General features: G+C 38.2%; 1 protein-coding gene across 3 annotated transcripts in view; it reads right to left on the minus strand.

Moving 5' to 3' along the window:
• Nucleotides 1-1,727: 1,727 nt before the first annotated feature.
• POC5 (POC5 centriolar protein) overlaps nt 1,728-14,246 on the minus strand; it is a 36,460-nt gene continuing 23,941 nt past the window's right edge. For all 3 annotated transcript variants that reach the window (XM_082652319.1, XM_082652317.1, XM_082652318.1), the window contains exons 10-12: nt 12,914-13,197; nt 7,642-7,818; nt 1,728-5,152 (exon numbers count right to left, since the gene is read on the minus strand). In XM_082652319.1, coding sequence (XP_082508445.1) covers nt 5,009-5,152; nt 7,642-7,818; nt 12,914-13,197 — 605 coding nt within the window. In that variant the 3' untranslated portion in view covers nt 1,728-5,008. The remainder of the gene's footprint in view (nt 5,153-7,641; nt 7,819-12,913; nt 13,198-14,246) is intronic.

The raw sequence follows: 14,246 nt of genomic DNA on the forward strand, positions 1-14,246 counted from the left end.
ACGGGAGAGGAGAGCTTCCGTGAACACGGCCACGGGGCCCTGGTGACACAGGCCACGCCGGTCAAGCACCTGTATGAAGAGCTGGTGTGCGTGGGTGAGTTACAGTTTTCAACAGATGGGAACTCCCGCTGGTGAGTTGCAGTTTTCAGAACTAGCTCGTGAGTTACAGAACTAGCTGGTGAGTTACGGTTTTCAACAGATAGGAACTCCCGCTCTCTTAAAATGGTAGGGGACGGTCGGCACAAGTACCTCCCGGAGCCACAGCAGTCCCAGCTTGGTGTCAGAACATGCAGCTTCTCCTTTGGTGACTTAATCGGCACGGGTCCCGTTGTTAGCCTGGTGGTTCTCAGTGTCATTCCCCTGCTGGGCATTTGAAAAGTGCAGGAGTACTTTTGTGTGTGTGCATGTGTGGGAGGGGTGTGGGTGGGAGGAGGGCAGCAGGAGTGCTGAACCATCTTACAGGACAGTGCTCTACAACTAAGAATTGTCTTGCTCAACATGCCTGTTCCTCTTGGGAACTCTGCGAGTTAGTATGTTTGAAAAAATTACTTCTACACTGAGAGAAAAGAGCAGACAGGCAATTATTTTGCCAGCTGGGATTACTGCTAAAAATCACTCTGCCAAAGACCATACTGTCAGGGAAGATGCTTTGAAAACTTATCACCATTATTTTCGCTGGTGCAGTTTTACCTGAAACTGAGAACATAAATGCATATCACATCACGGATCCAATATTCAGTTTCAAGCAGTGGTTGGTACGAGGAATAGTGTGCATGGATTATGCCTACCTTCCATGACATTATCCTCCTAGCTCTGGGTTTGTTCCCTCAATTTTGAACTTATTCACTTCTATGAAATAGTGTCCACAAGAACTCCCAGGGAAGACTGAGAGGCAGTCCACTGCAGTGGGTGAGGGCATGTACTCCGGAGCGAGACTGTGTGAGCTTATAGCTGAACTCCAACAAATAAGGGGCTATGATTTCGAGCAAGTTCTGTACAGAAATCACTCTGCCGGCATTCTCAGTTTTTAACTAGAAAAGTGTCTGTGTCAGAGGGCTGTTGTGGGATTCATAGTGCCTGACATGTAGCCAAGTGCTTAATAAATATTAGCTATTAATCTTGTTATCATTTTTTCCAGAAAAGATTGGTCAATTTAAAAGTGAAACTGACTCAAGGCCCAAGAAATGTGCAGTTTCATAAATGCCTAAAGAAATTGTATTTAAATGATTTTCCATTCAGTATTCAGCCCTCTTAAATTCAGTTCTTCAAATGGCGTAAAGTTCTTCCAGCAGTAGTATTGATTTTCTTTTCAACCGTGAAGATGGCAGTGACAGGATTCTCTAACAGATGAAAAAATGGTATTACACTTTCCAACCACTGAAAAGTCAATTTTTTGGGTTTTGCTTAAGGCAAGTTGTATATGATTTTTCCCATTTCTGTCATTTGATGCAACATAATATGTGATAACATATCTAGTGATAGAATAACCTAGGATTTTGTATATCATGTTTTAAAAAATTATGATGGTGGGAACATTATGGTAAATGAAAAAACCCAGGGTTTTAAGAATAGACAGACATGGTTTTGAATCATGGTTTTGCCGTTTATTAGCTGTGAGCCTTTGGGCATGCTAACATTCAAGTTCTCAGATCTTTAGTTTCCTTCTCTATAGGATGGGGGAAAGAGGTCTATCTCTTCTATAATATTGAGGTGATGATGAAGGGAGAATGTCTATGAAATGCCTAACCTCATATCCATAGCATTTAAATCATTAACCGTTATTTGTTTCATAAGAGAAACTTGCTTTGGAAATTCAGTTACTGTTGGCTTTAAATAACACCTATGTGTAATATATCACTTAAGAAAAGACCAGAGGTGTATGCACCAATGTTTTTTAATCTCTTGGTGATGTAATTACAGGTGATTTTCATTATCTTTGTACTTTTGGTACTTTCCAATATTTCTTAAAATATTAACCACACATTATTTTTGTAATCTGAGAAAGTTCTGAAATATGAAATCAAGTATCAATTTCTATCAGCTTATGTGCACCTGTTCATTATAATTTAAGGCTCTCCATTATCAAATTCTGACTCTAAGTCTATAAGCCCAGAAATAAAATCACGAGCAATTTCAGTCCATTTATTATATCATGAATTTATAGTTCTCCATCTTCATCTCATGCTGATTGTAAATGGTAAGCTTAATTTTAAAACAGGTAATATGTTCACATGATTATAAAAAGTTTTTAGAAAGGTATTTAGTGAAAAGCATTGTCCCCACCTGTTCTTCAGTATGACCAGTTTCCACTGACCTTGCTTCAAAATCTGGGTAACCTCTTTATGCAATAATAAACAAATATGAATACATACTCTTACTGTTTAACTGTTTTAATTGTTGAATTTAAGTTGAATTAGGCTAACACTGATTACTTGGTGCTATAGACAATATACAATTTCTAGAGTTTAGATAAAGCTTTAAAAGATGCTTACAATATTCTTTTTTTAAAAAAAACCTATTGATCTGTGATTTAAATTTATTTTATTTATTTTTGGCTGCATTGGGTCTTCGTTGCTATGCATGGGCTCTCTCTAGTTGGGGCGAGTGGGGGCTGTTCTCTTCGTTGTGGTGTGCGGGCCTCTCATTGTGGTGGCTTCTAGAGCCCAGGCTCAGTAGTTGTGGCGCACAGGCTTAGTTGCTCCGTGGCATGTGGGATCTTCCCACACCAGGGCTTGAACCCGTGTCCCCTGCATTGGCAGGTGGACTCTTAACCCCTGCGCCACCAGGGAAGCTGCTTACTGAAAACCATTCCCTGTTGTCATGTAAGTTCCTTAAAAAGCAGAGCCCAAGACCACAGTTTATGAGCAACTGCTTTTTTCAGGAGTGTAGATCCAAGGAAGCAGGAGTGAAGGAAAAAGGAAGTGAGATGGGGAAGGGAGAGCCAAGACCAGCGTGATTTACCAAATTGGCCAACACTTGGTATCAGGAACAACTGATTATTTGACCTCAAGAATGGACTAATTCAGGACAATTCATATGGGGAGAAAGTAAGAATTGATCTGTTTACCCCAATGGGATGTTAATTCCAGGCTGCATATGAGTGGAGCCTGCCGGTATCTCAACTCTCTGAGTGGACAGGGAAGCTCTGGGGAGGAGCATGCCCGTGGTACAGGCAGCAGGAGATGAAGTGCTGTTGATTTGTGCTTATTGAAACCCAAGAAGAGCTATTTGCCACCAGTGGTAGCTGGCCACAATCCAAAAGAAGCACTGCATAAGAAGGATCTAATACTCTTTAGGACACAGCCAGATACTTTTATAGTTCAAAAAAGCCTTGGTGTGTCCTTTAGAAAATGGGATATTTGCCAGTCTCACATTTATTCTCTCATGTCCTATTACAACATGAGGCAATAAGAAAAACTATTTCCAATAGTAAAGTTAGAGCACAGGGCTAGGTCATGTTCAGACTGAAAGAGGCTGAAACCATCCACTTCTGTTAAAGATACGGAAACTGAGGCTGTTCACAAGTTCCTCAGAATCCACTCACTTTTATGTGAGCCATAAGTACTTTGGAAAATAGGTAGGGTAGGTAGATCTCATTATTTCACAGATGAGGACCCTGAGATTAATTTAAGTGTCTGGCCCTAGATAACACAGTCAGCCAGCAATAAAAGCATTAGAAGCCTGGTCTTGTTCTCCTAAATCTGTTTGCCCAGATGGTTTCTTCCTATTGGCCAGGCATTAAAAAGTGTCTGCCAGGCCTGGAAGGCCTGAATTGCTGAATTGTCCAGGGCTGTACCATCACAGGACAATGTTTGGATGTTCAGAGCAAAAAAAGGTTCAATGCTATAGAGTTTCAAAAAGGTAAGAAAGAACATTTGAAATAGGATCATCCTAACAGGAAATTTCTTTTTTTTTTTAAAGATTTTTTTTGATGTGAACCATTCTTAAGGTCTTTCTCTATTGAATTTGTTACAATATTGCTTCTGTTTTCTGTTTTGGTTTTTTGGCCACGAGGCATGTGGGATCTTAGCTTCCCAACCAGGGATTGAACCCACACCCCCTGCATTGGAAGAAGTTAAGTTGAATTAGGCTAACACTAATTACTTGGTGCTGTAGACAATATACAATTTCTAGAGTTTAGATAAAGCTTTAAAAGATGCTTACAATAATCTTTTTTTTAAAAAAAACCTATTGATCTGTGATTTAAATTTATTTTATTTATTTATTTTTGGCGGCATTGGGTCTTCATTGCTGCACACAGGCTCTCTCTAGTTGCGGCGAGCAAGGGCTGTTCTCTTCGTTGTAGTGTGCGGGCTTCTCATTGTGGTGGCTTCTAGAGCCACCACTGGACCGCCAGGGAAGTCCCAGTAGGAAATTTCTTTCTGATGTTTCTGTAACTCTGTTATTGTGCTAGTAAAATATTTCTTCCCTTTTAACATTAAAAACTATTCATAGGTATTGCTATTTCCCCCCCTATTTTTAATTGTTAGAGCCCCCCAAAAATGAGGACTAATATATTAAAGTCACAAAAAAACTTTGTGATATTACTCTGGGCTTTTATTTTTTTAATTTTCAAATAAAAATACCTTAGTTTCTATGAGTTTAAATAATTTTTTTAGTAAAGTTCTCTCTCAAAGTTTACTTGGTAACATTGCAAATGATTTAGCCTTTTGGAAATAACACTGCAAAAACAGGATTTATATACTTTGATGATATAATCGGTCACAGGTTGAACCTATTAAAAAAATTAAGGCTAGTTTCTTTTTTTTTTAGTTTCTTTTTTAATTTAAAAAAGTTTTACTTAATTGCTTAAATAAAAAATCACATTAAAATAATCCTACATATAGTTACAAAGGATGGTACCGCTTGAAAAAGTCTCTTGTAATTTTGAGGAAATTAATATGATGTATCCATGATGTTCTAAGAATATGAAATTTTAAAAACTAAAAATTTCTAATTCTTAGTAAAGCCAGAAGAATTCAACAACCTCACTAGGAACATATTCATTTTAGTCAACCACTTTTATGGACTGAATGCTTGTGAGAGACTGGGTGTGAGTTGATCTGGTTCCGAGAGATCTGGAAGCTGAGGTACTACTTTCAGGGTGAATGGTCCGGGGATATTTTGCTGCAGTAGCTTGCGGAATGGTTTGCTGAAAAGGCAAAAATATGCTTCAACAATTCCATAAAATTATACATACTAAATATCATTTCATTGTCTATAACTTAACCCAACAAACATTAGTACATGTAGATTCCTATTAGGGTCTTCCACTTAGAAAAGTCATCTTTAAAATACTTGAAGTAAAATTATATATATTATATCAAAACATTCACTGTGTATTTCAAAAGCTCTACGATACAGCTTTTGCTTAAAAAAAAATGAATGAAATCTCTTTAAACAAAGATCCTCATGTCAGATTCTGCTTTAATAAGATTTTCTCTTTAAAGAAAAGGAGAAATAACCTCTTTTCTTAGAGTGTTTTATATAAATGTTTCTTCGTACGTAAATAACTGAATAACCATTACAAATGGGAGAGATTCTTGCAACTAAGATGAAATTTTAGTTGCTAACCACCTAACCTGACCCTGACAAAAGAGCTATTTCTCCTTAGGGATGATGGGCAAGAGAACCTGTAGAAACAGATTCATGGTACCACTGGCATCATGATCTACAAAACATGGCACAGGATGAAGTAGCACTAGGAGCAAGCAATTATCCAGCAGATGGAGCTCAAGTGTCAGAAATCTGATGAATGGTTTATTAGTAATTGTCTCTAGTAGTTCTAGTTCTTAGGATCCTGGGATAAAATGAAAAATAAAAATAGCACAGAGGACTGCCACTGTGCCTGCTACACAATCCAAAGTAGGTAACAATGGAAGCAGTTTATGGCTATTGAATTCGTGCCCAATTACTGAAGAGTAACTGAACATACTAAATAAACGAAGGGCAGTTTGAGAGATAAATATCAGAAACAGGGGTTGTAAGTCTTTAGTTCCTTGGTTTTTATTCTGTAAAATATCATTCCAATCAATACAAAAAAACAGGTTGTCTGAATTAAAAATAAACACATGTGCTGTCTTTATATCTTCCTTACCTTATGAACGGACAGTCTCTCTCCCCCTATCCCTTTATAAACATCATATGTGCTGATAAAAATAGAAATGAGTTCATTTCTTCTCATCTTTGATACCTAATCTCACATTTTCAAAAATATGGGGAGAAGTCATCTAAGGACTTTCAGAGGCTGTCCAACCTATGAAGGCTAAGATGATCCTCTACCCTCGATGTGTTCAGTTTGGACTTGGTACCTCCATCTCAGTCTGCCACTTCACTGTGGTCACACTTTACCTGAAGCTAAATTTAAACAATCAATCCAGCTTCTTTTGACTTAATCATCTAGTAACAATCTAGTGTTCAGAAGGAAAAGGATTTAAAATCATTCCTTTTATCTTTTTGACATATTAAGCAGACAGGAATGTTGCTTAACACTCAGAATTTATATAGAGGACATTCTTCTTTAAAATCAATCGTTGTTTCTCTTTAGGGATGTGTTCTTGTAACTTTTAGAAATTAAACTTTTTGAGACAATTGTTGATTCATATGCGATTGTAAGAAATAACACAGAGATATCCCATGTATCCTTCTCTAGTAACTTTTTTGTTGTTGTTTTTGCAGTACGCGGGCTTCTCACTGTTGTGGCCTCTCCCGTTGCGGAGCACAGGCTCCGGACGCACAGGCTCAGCGGCCATGGCTCACGGGCCCAGCCGCTCCGCAGCATGTGGGATCTTCCCGGACAAGGGCACGAACCCGTGTCCCCTGCATCGGCAGGCGGACTCTCAACCACTGCGCCACCAGGGACGCCCTCTAGTAACTTTTATTAAGTTAAATTTGCTTATGGCTTTACAATTTACAAAGTGCCTTTATACAGCTCATTTAATTTTCATGTTATCTTATTTAATCCTGAATCCTGACAATAACTCTAGGAGCTAAGTACTCTTATTGCTCCCGTTTTACACGTGAAAAAATGGAGGCTCAAATATTTACTTGATTTGTATACGATCACAAAGGCAGTAAGTAGTGAAACTGAGGCACTAACTCAGGGGTTTTTTTTTTTGGCTTAAATTCCATGTACTTTATATCACGTGAATTTATTGCAACCTGATTTTTTTCCAAATTAGAAATACGTTGACAATTATATTTGAAAATAAGACTTCAAAAAATAAAAAAAAGGAGGAAAACTTAAAAACCATAAAAGTAGGTGTTTCTTAGAGTAAAAAATCTGCTACATGGACAGCACTTAATGAGTAAACAGTTTTTGTCATTTTTTTTAAATTAATGAGAAATCATTTATATACTTTACCCTTTTGGCCATCAATACACTGGATTAATTGTATTTGATAATTTTTATACTATTGAGAAGAAACAATGTTTCTGAAATTAATTTCCTAAAATAGGAAAGGTAGATTTAAAGCAGGTGTGATAATTATAAGTATATAAAGACTGTAATAGTAAAGGTAGAATAAGTACCAGTCATCATGGATTTTGATCTTCTCCTCAACATGTCATTTAAGTGTTTATTAGTCTATCAACTCTCAGGAAGAAGAATTTTTGACAAGAAGTTATCAAATGCAGACTCACCACTGTGACCGGATGATGTTTTTCCACAACGACGGAGCTCATGGGAGGAGAAACTCCCATTATAGCTAAACTGCTACTGATTCTATTTTTTGAAGCAAAATCACATTTCCCTGTGATCCGGGCTGTGATTGTTCTTCCAGCTTTCTGTTGTGCTGATGTCACAACCCTGGGCCCATACTAAAAAACAAAAAAATATTCAGTTGGTAGAAAATCCATGGCAAAATTTATGGTACTTTTGCTTCTATAACTTATAAAGAAAATACACAGGCACTTAAAATAATTGTCTATGCAACCAACTCTAACATGGGGAAAAATTTTTAAACAATAAGGCAAAAAGCAAAACATAAAACCAAGCACCCCAAACACCCCTTTAACCTTGGTATGCCAACTATTTTATAGGATTTTAGGAACTTCTAAAACTTTATTCTGAAATAATTATAGATTCATAGGAAGTTGCAAAGAGAGCATAGAGAGGTCCTGTGTATTCTTCACCCAGTTTCCTGCAATGATTATATCTTATGTAATTACAATGTCAAAACCAGGAAGCTGATGTTGGAATGATGCCTGGGTATAGATCTATGTCACTTTATCACATGTGTAGATTCCTGTAACTATCACTGCAATCAAGATACAGAACTATTCCATCACCACAAAGCTCTCCCTCGTGCTGTCCTTTCTTTAGAGTCATACCCATTTCCCTTCCCAAACAATCCCTAATTCTTGAACCGCTAATCTGTTTTATGAACTTCTGACCCTTATGGATAAATCATCATTACTCATATGCTTTTGTGTCCTCCCCTTTTTCTTATGGCATTGTTAATATACTTTTTTTCATGAATAGAGACCAGCTATCATTTTTTTTGAATTTTATTTTTATACAGCAGGTTCTTATTATCTATTTTATACATGAGACAAGCTACCATTTTTAATGAGAGGTTTTTATATCAACAAACTGCAGTTTAACTGTCCCAGTTCTTTTCCTATTATATATAGCAAACTTTTGTAATTAAAAAAAAAAAAAAAAAAGGATTTTTCTTTCTTTTTTTTTTTTTGGCTGTACCACGCGGCTTGTGGGATCTTACTTCCCTGACCAGGGATGGAACCCGGGCCCTCAGCAGTGAAAGCACAGAGCCCTAACCACTGGACCACCAAGGAATTCCTGGATTTTCCTTTTCCTTTGAAAGTTATTTGTAGAATGTATTGCAAAAAGCGAGATGATCATATCAAAAGGTAATGTCAGGTTTTACAGTTTTTGTTGCTTACCGCTGGACAATACACCAGAAAGATTACATTTACGTCAAGAGTAGTACATGTACTCATTTTTTTTTTTCATGATCAACTAATTACATTAGCGGGGCAAAAATCAAAAGGAATAAGAAAAAGGGAAATGGCATATTTAAAAAGCCCCAATATTTGTATCTTAATATCTGACATGGAAACAATGCAGATTATTGGTTGAGTACAGGGCTCTGAAGCCAGACTGTCAAAGTCTGAATTACAATTGCATTAGTAATTGTGTCCACTGGCAAGTTACTCTCCCTAAGCCTCAATTTCCTCATGTATGAAACAGGGAGAGCAGGCCCAACTGACTAATGCTAGCCTTTCACTTTCTGTTCAGATGAAGAGCAAAGTTAGAAGAGGAACTTTACTGAATAGCTTAAAAATCCAATTAAAACCCCTCGATTATTTCAAATGGAGTTAGAAAAACTGAAGTGCCATCTGTTGTTCAACTTTGTGAACTGCAATAGTACATTTGCTTGTATAACTGCCTAATATATATATTTTTTCAGTAAACGTGCTGCCGAAGCGAGCACATGTTTTTTGAAAATATTTTCCACCATGAAATTCTGATATTTAACATACTGATGTCTGCAGAAAGGAAATAATTTCACAGATGAAAATATTCTTTCACTAGAATGGTAATCCTCCCTTCTCCAGTTATTTGTCTCCTGATTCTCTGCAGTTTACTTTCTACACACACCTCCTTTTAGGTACTGGAAATTACTGAAGAAGACTAGAAAAAGTTTTGAATGTTCATAGGAATCCTTTGTGATTCAAATGAAGAGAAAGGTAGCCAGGCCTGGATCACAAATCTCTCTTTTCCTGTTCCCAACAATAATGCTTTCATGTAAGGTAAGTAATCCAAGTAATGTATTTGTTTTTGCTTTTGTCAATATGGTTCTTTTTAAAAACAAGAAGACATATTTGAGGTAAATCTGAGTATTTTAATTAAATAAGAAAGGAAGAAAACTAGCATGGCACTTACAGATTGATTTACTTGTGATTCTCCTTTCTCTCTAACCCTAAATGCTGTACTTATGTGAATGAAATTGAATGGGTGTCTGTTTTGAAGGAGCAAGATGTAGCTGGAGGGGTGGGGGAAGAAGGGCTGTCTATATAATATTGTGTTTTTCAGGTTTCAAAGACTTCAAAATTATCTCAGGTGACCAAATTGTTTCAAAAAATAAAAAGGGTGGTAAGTACACTCATTCATTTGGTTCTCGTTATGCATGTTCAGATTCAGATACAAACCCAGATGTACAAGTGGTGCAGTCATATTTTAAGAAGGGAATTTTGAAAAATCTAGCTCTATGTGTTATCTGGATATGCAGCATGAATGACAAACCAGAAATAAATACTCACTGTGTTTATTTAAATGAGATCATCAGTATAGGATCACACTTCGAAATGTGTAATCATGAAAAATAAACACAGCCTGAACGCATGTCAGGGTTGAATTTTAGTGTCTTATTTCTAAATCAAAACTCCCACACACATTCAAATTTCTCTTAAGTCATATTTAAGATATGCAAAATAGCAGATCTCAACATATTTTTCCCCAAAGTTAGTAGCTTCCAAAAGGCAGAAATTCAAGGGACTTCCCTGGTGGTGCAGTGGTTAAGAATCCGTCTGCCAATGCAGGGGACATGGGTTCGAGCCCTAGTCCGGGAAGATCCCACATGCCGTGGAGCAACTAAGCCTGTGCGCCACAACTACTGAGCCCACGTGCCACAACTACTGAAGCCCGCGCGCCTAGAGCCCATGCTCCGCAACAAGAGAAGCCCGCACACCGCAATGCAGAGTAGCCCCTGCTCACCACAACTAGAGAAAGCCCGCGCACAGCAACAAAGACCCAACGAGACAAAACTAAATTTAAAAAAAAAGAAAAGCAAAAGGCTGGAATACTTCAGATGACCAACTGTCTGGCTGACTCATGCGTCCCTTGGCTGCAGAGAGCTGCCTAGCTCTACAGTACCTTCTAATGGCCTGTGTAACTCTTTTTTTTTTTTTTTTTGGCTGCATTGGGTCTTAGTTGCGGCACACGGGATCTTCATTGAGGCACATAGGCTTCTCTCTAGTTGAGGCGTGTGGGCTCCGCAGTTGTGGCGTGCAGGCTTAATTGCCCCATGGCATGTGGTATCTTAGTTCCCTGGCCAGGGATCGAACCCATGTCCCCTGCGTTGGAAGGCGGATTCTTAACCACTGGACCTCCAGGGAAGCCCCTGTAAATCTTAATTAAGACCTAAAACCTACTCTGCCATCTTCCTTCCTCTCATGTAAGTGGTTAGGGTCAGGGAGGAGAGGGAGACAAGCAAATCTGAATCATCCCAGCACCTTTATAGAACTGTACATGCCTTTGTGCCAGATCCAAGCCAGAGTAGGGAAGAAGGGCATAAGGTTTTTGTTTTTTAAACATAATGTTTATTATATGGAAAATTTTTATTTTTTATTTTATTTTTTTTGTTAGTTTCTGCTTTATAACAAAGTGAATCAGTTATACATATACATATGTTCCCATATCTCTTCCCTCTTGCATCTCCCTCCCTCCCACCCTCCCCATCCCACCCCTCTAGGTGGTCACAAACCACCGAGCTGATCTCCCTGTGCTATGCGGCTGCTTCCCACTAGCTATCTACCTTATGTTTGGCAGTGTATATATGTCCATGCCACTCCCTCACTTTGTCACAGCTTACCCTTCCCCCTCCCCATATCCTCAAGTCCATTCTCTAGTAGGTCTGTGTCTTTATTCCCGTCTTGCCCCTAGGTTCTTCATGACATTTTTTTTTCCTTAGATTCCATATATATGTGTTAGCACATGGTATTTGTCTTTCTCTTTCTGACTTACTTCACTCTGTATGACAGACTCTAGGTCTATCCACCTCACTACAAATAGCTCAATTTCGTTTCTTTTTATGGATGAGTAATATTCCATTGTATATATGTGCCACATCTTCTTTATCCATTCATCCGATGATGGACACTTAGGTTGTTTCCATCTCCTGGCTATTGTAAATAGAGCTGCAATGAACATTTTGGTACATGACTCTTTTTGAATTATGGTTTTCTCAGGGTATATGCCCAGTAGTGGGATTGCTGGGTCATATGGTAGTTCTATTTGTAGTTTTTTTAAGGAACCTCCATACTGTTCTCCATAGTGGCTGTACCAATTCACATTCCCACCAGCAGTGCAAGAGTGTTCCCTTTTCTCCACACCCTCTCCAGCATTTATTGTTTCTAGATTTTTTGATGATGGCCATTCTGACCGGTGTGAGATGGTATCTCATTGTAGTTTTGATTTGCATTTCTCTAAGGGCATAGGGTTTTTTTTAAAAAAAAAGCCGTGCAGAGGTGAGTCTGATAAGCTTGACCTGTATCCCTGTGCCCTTCACTTGAGAGACACTGAAGAATACAGGTTTAATGACAGGAGGCCGAGAAGTCAGAACCACAGTATGCATATTAATAGCTTGATTAATTTAACTTCAGGTAAATTCTCCCACAAATACGCCATCCTCATTCAGTACTCTTCCCCCTCTATGGACTCCTCTATTAGCAGCTAGTGACTTTAGGAAAAACAATTCCTATCTTCATTCCAATTATAAATGAAAACTTAAAACCTAACCAAGATGGAGTCACTACAGAGTAGTGTTAATATGTCTGCATCCAGGAAAAGGGAAGCTGTAGTTAAATAAGAATATACAAAAAGGCCATTAGCCTCCTAAGCCCTTGAAAGTACCCACTAATTTCCTTTAAAATTAATAAGTTCTTCATTTTTGTTTAATTATCACTATTGTAATAGAAGTTTCAGGTATTATTTTCATTACAAATTCATGTTTTAGCTACTTTGTGTATTAAATATTTTCTGTGGATTGGCCTAAAGACCACATAGACTCTTTTCTCCATGGGAAAATACGTTCTGAGTTCAAAATATCCAATATACAAACAAGTTTGGAAACTTTTTCCCAACATAGGCACCTGAGTTAACTGTACTGACCATTTCTTCCTGTGTAGAGGAAGCTGTAGCTGTCGGTGCAGCGCCATGAGGAGCAGAAACAGGAAGGTGAACAGAGGAAGTGGAAGCAGCCCTGGCAGGAGTGATGGAAGCAGCAGAGGGAAAGGCAGCAGTGCAGGTGGCTCCCAGGGCTGCCGCTGGTGGGGATGGTGGCACTGCAATTGCTGAGGGCATTGGAGGAGCTGAAGGATCCAAATGAGAAGAATGTTCTTTTCCTTGAACACCAGGACCATACTCTTCCCTTTTATTATTTGTGAAGTCTGTCCCTATAAATCACAAATTAATTCCATTAACACTCTTCCAAGTTAAGATTACTTCTATCTTCCCAACAATGAAAATACATAATCTCCAAAATGTGGTCCAGCAGAAATGTAGAAATGTGTCATATACTGGATAGGTTAACACTGTTCGGTTAATGCAGTTGGTCAGTGTTAACTGGTTAATGTCAGCATTAACCACTAAAGACTTCAGACCAGTTCCTTCAACATGTGAAAGCTAATGAATGATTTGCTCTTATGTAAAAAAATAAATTATGTACTCAGCTGGGACCTTACAACCACTATAATAATATGGTCACATTGTGCCTAAAGATTTATGTTCTTTGCATTATTTAATACAACTATCCTGATAAATGGCCTGGTATTTAGATCTTTAGAATAGTTTTCTGATATCACCATACCCTCTTCATTTACCATCTATTGCTCTTAGCCTAACAAAACCAATGTATTTTTAATTCTTGATTTTTTCAGCAAACAATAATAAATCAATAAGTAACACTAAAATCTTTACTTTTGATACTGTAAAAGAAATGAGTTCTTGCAGGTAGATTATATGTCATGAATTAAGAGCATATTTGCACACTTAACTGATTTTAGTGACACATATATAGAAACCTTCTCTCAAAACTGAACCTTAATCTTAGATCAAAGGAATAAATAATGTCAGCTTCCAGAAGCCAGGATAAAGAGTCCTATTCTAGATTTCCACCCCCCAGCATTAGAATTTGGTTAAAATTTCCATTTAAGACTATATCTTCGGGGCTTCCCTGGTGGCGCAGTGGTTAAGAATCCACCTGCCAATGCAGGGGACACGGGTTCGATCCCTGGTCCGGGAAGATCCCATATGCCACGGAGCAACTAAGCCTGTGGGCCACAACTACAGAGCCTGTGCGCCACAATTACTGAAGCCCACACACCGAGAGCCTGTGCTCCGCGACAAGAGAAGTCACCGCAATAAGAAGCCCGCGCACCGCAACTACAGAAAGCCCGTGTGCATCAACGAAGACCCAACAGCCAAAAATAAATAAAATAAAAAA

This window comes from Grampus griseus, assembly GCF_964374135.1.
Source record: "Grampus griseus genome assembly, chromosome: 3".
In the NCBI taxonomy this organism is placed as follows: domain Eukaryota; kingdom Metazoa; phylum Chordata; class Mammalia; order Artiodactyla; family Delphinidae; genus Grampus; species Grampus griseus.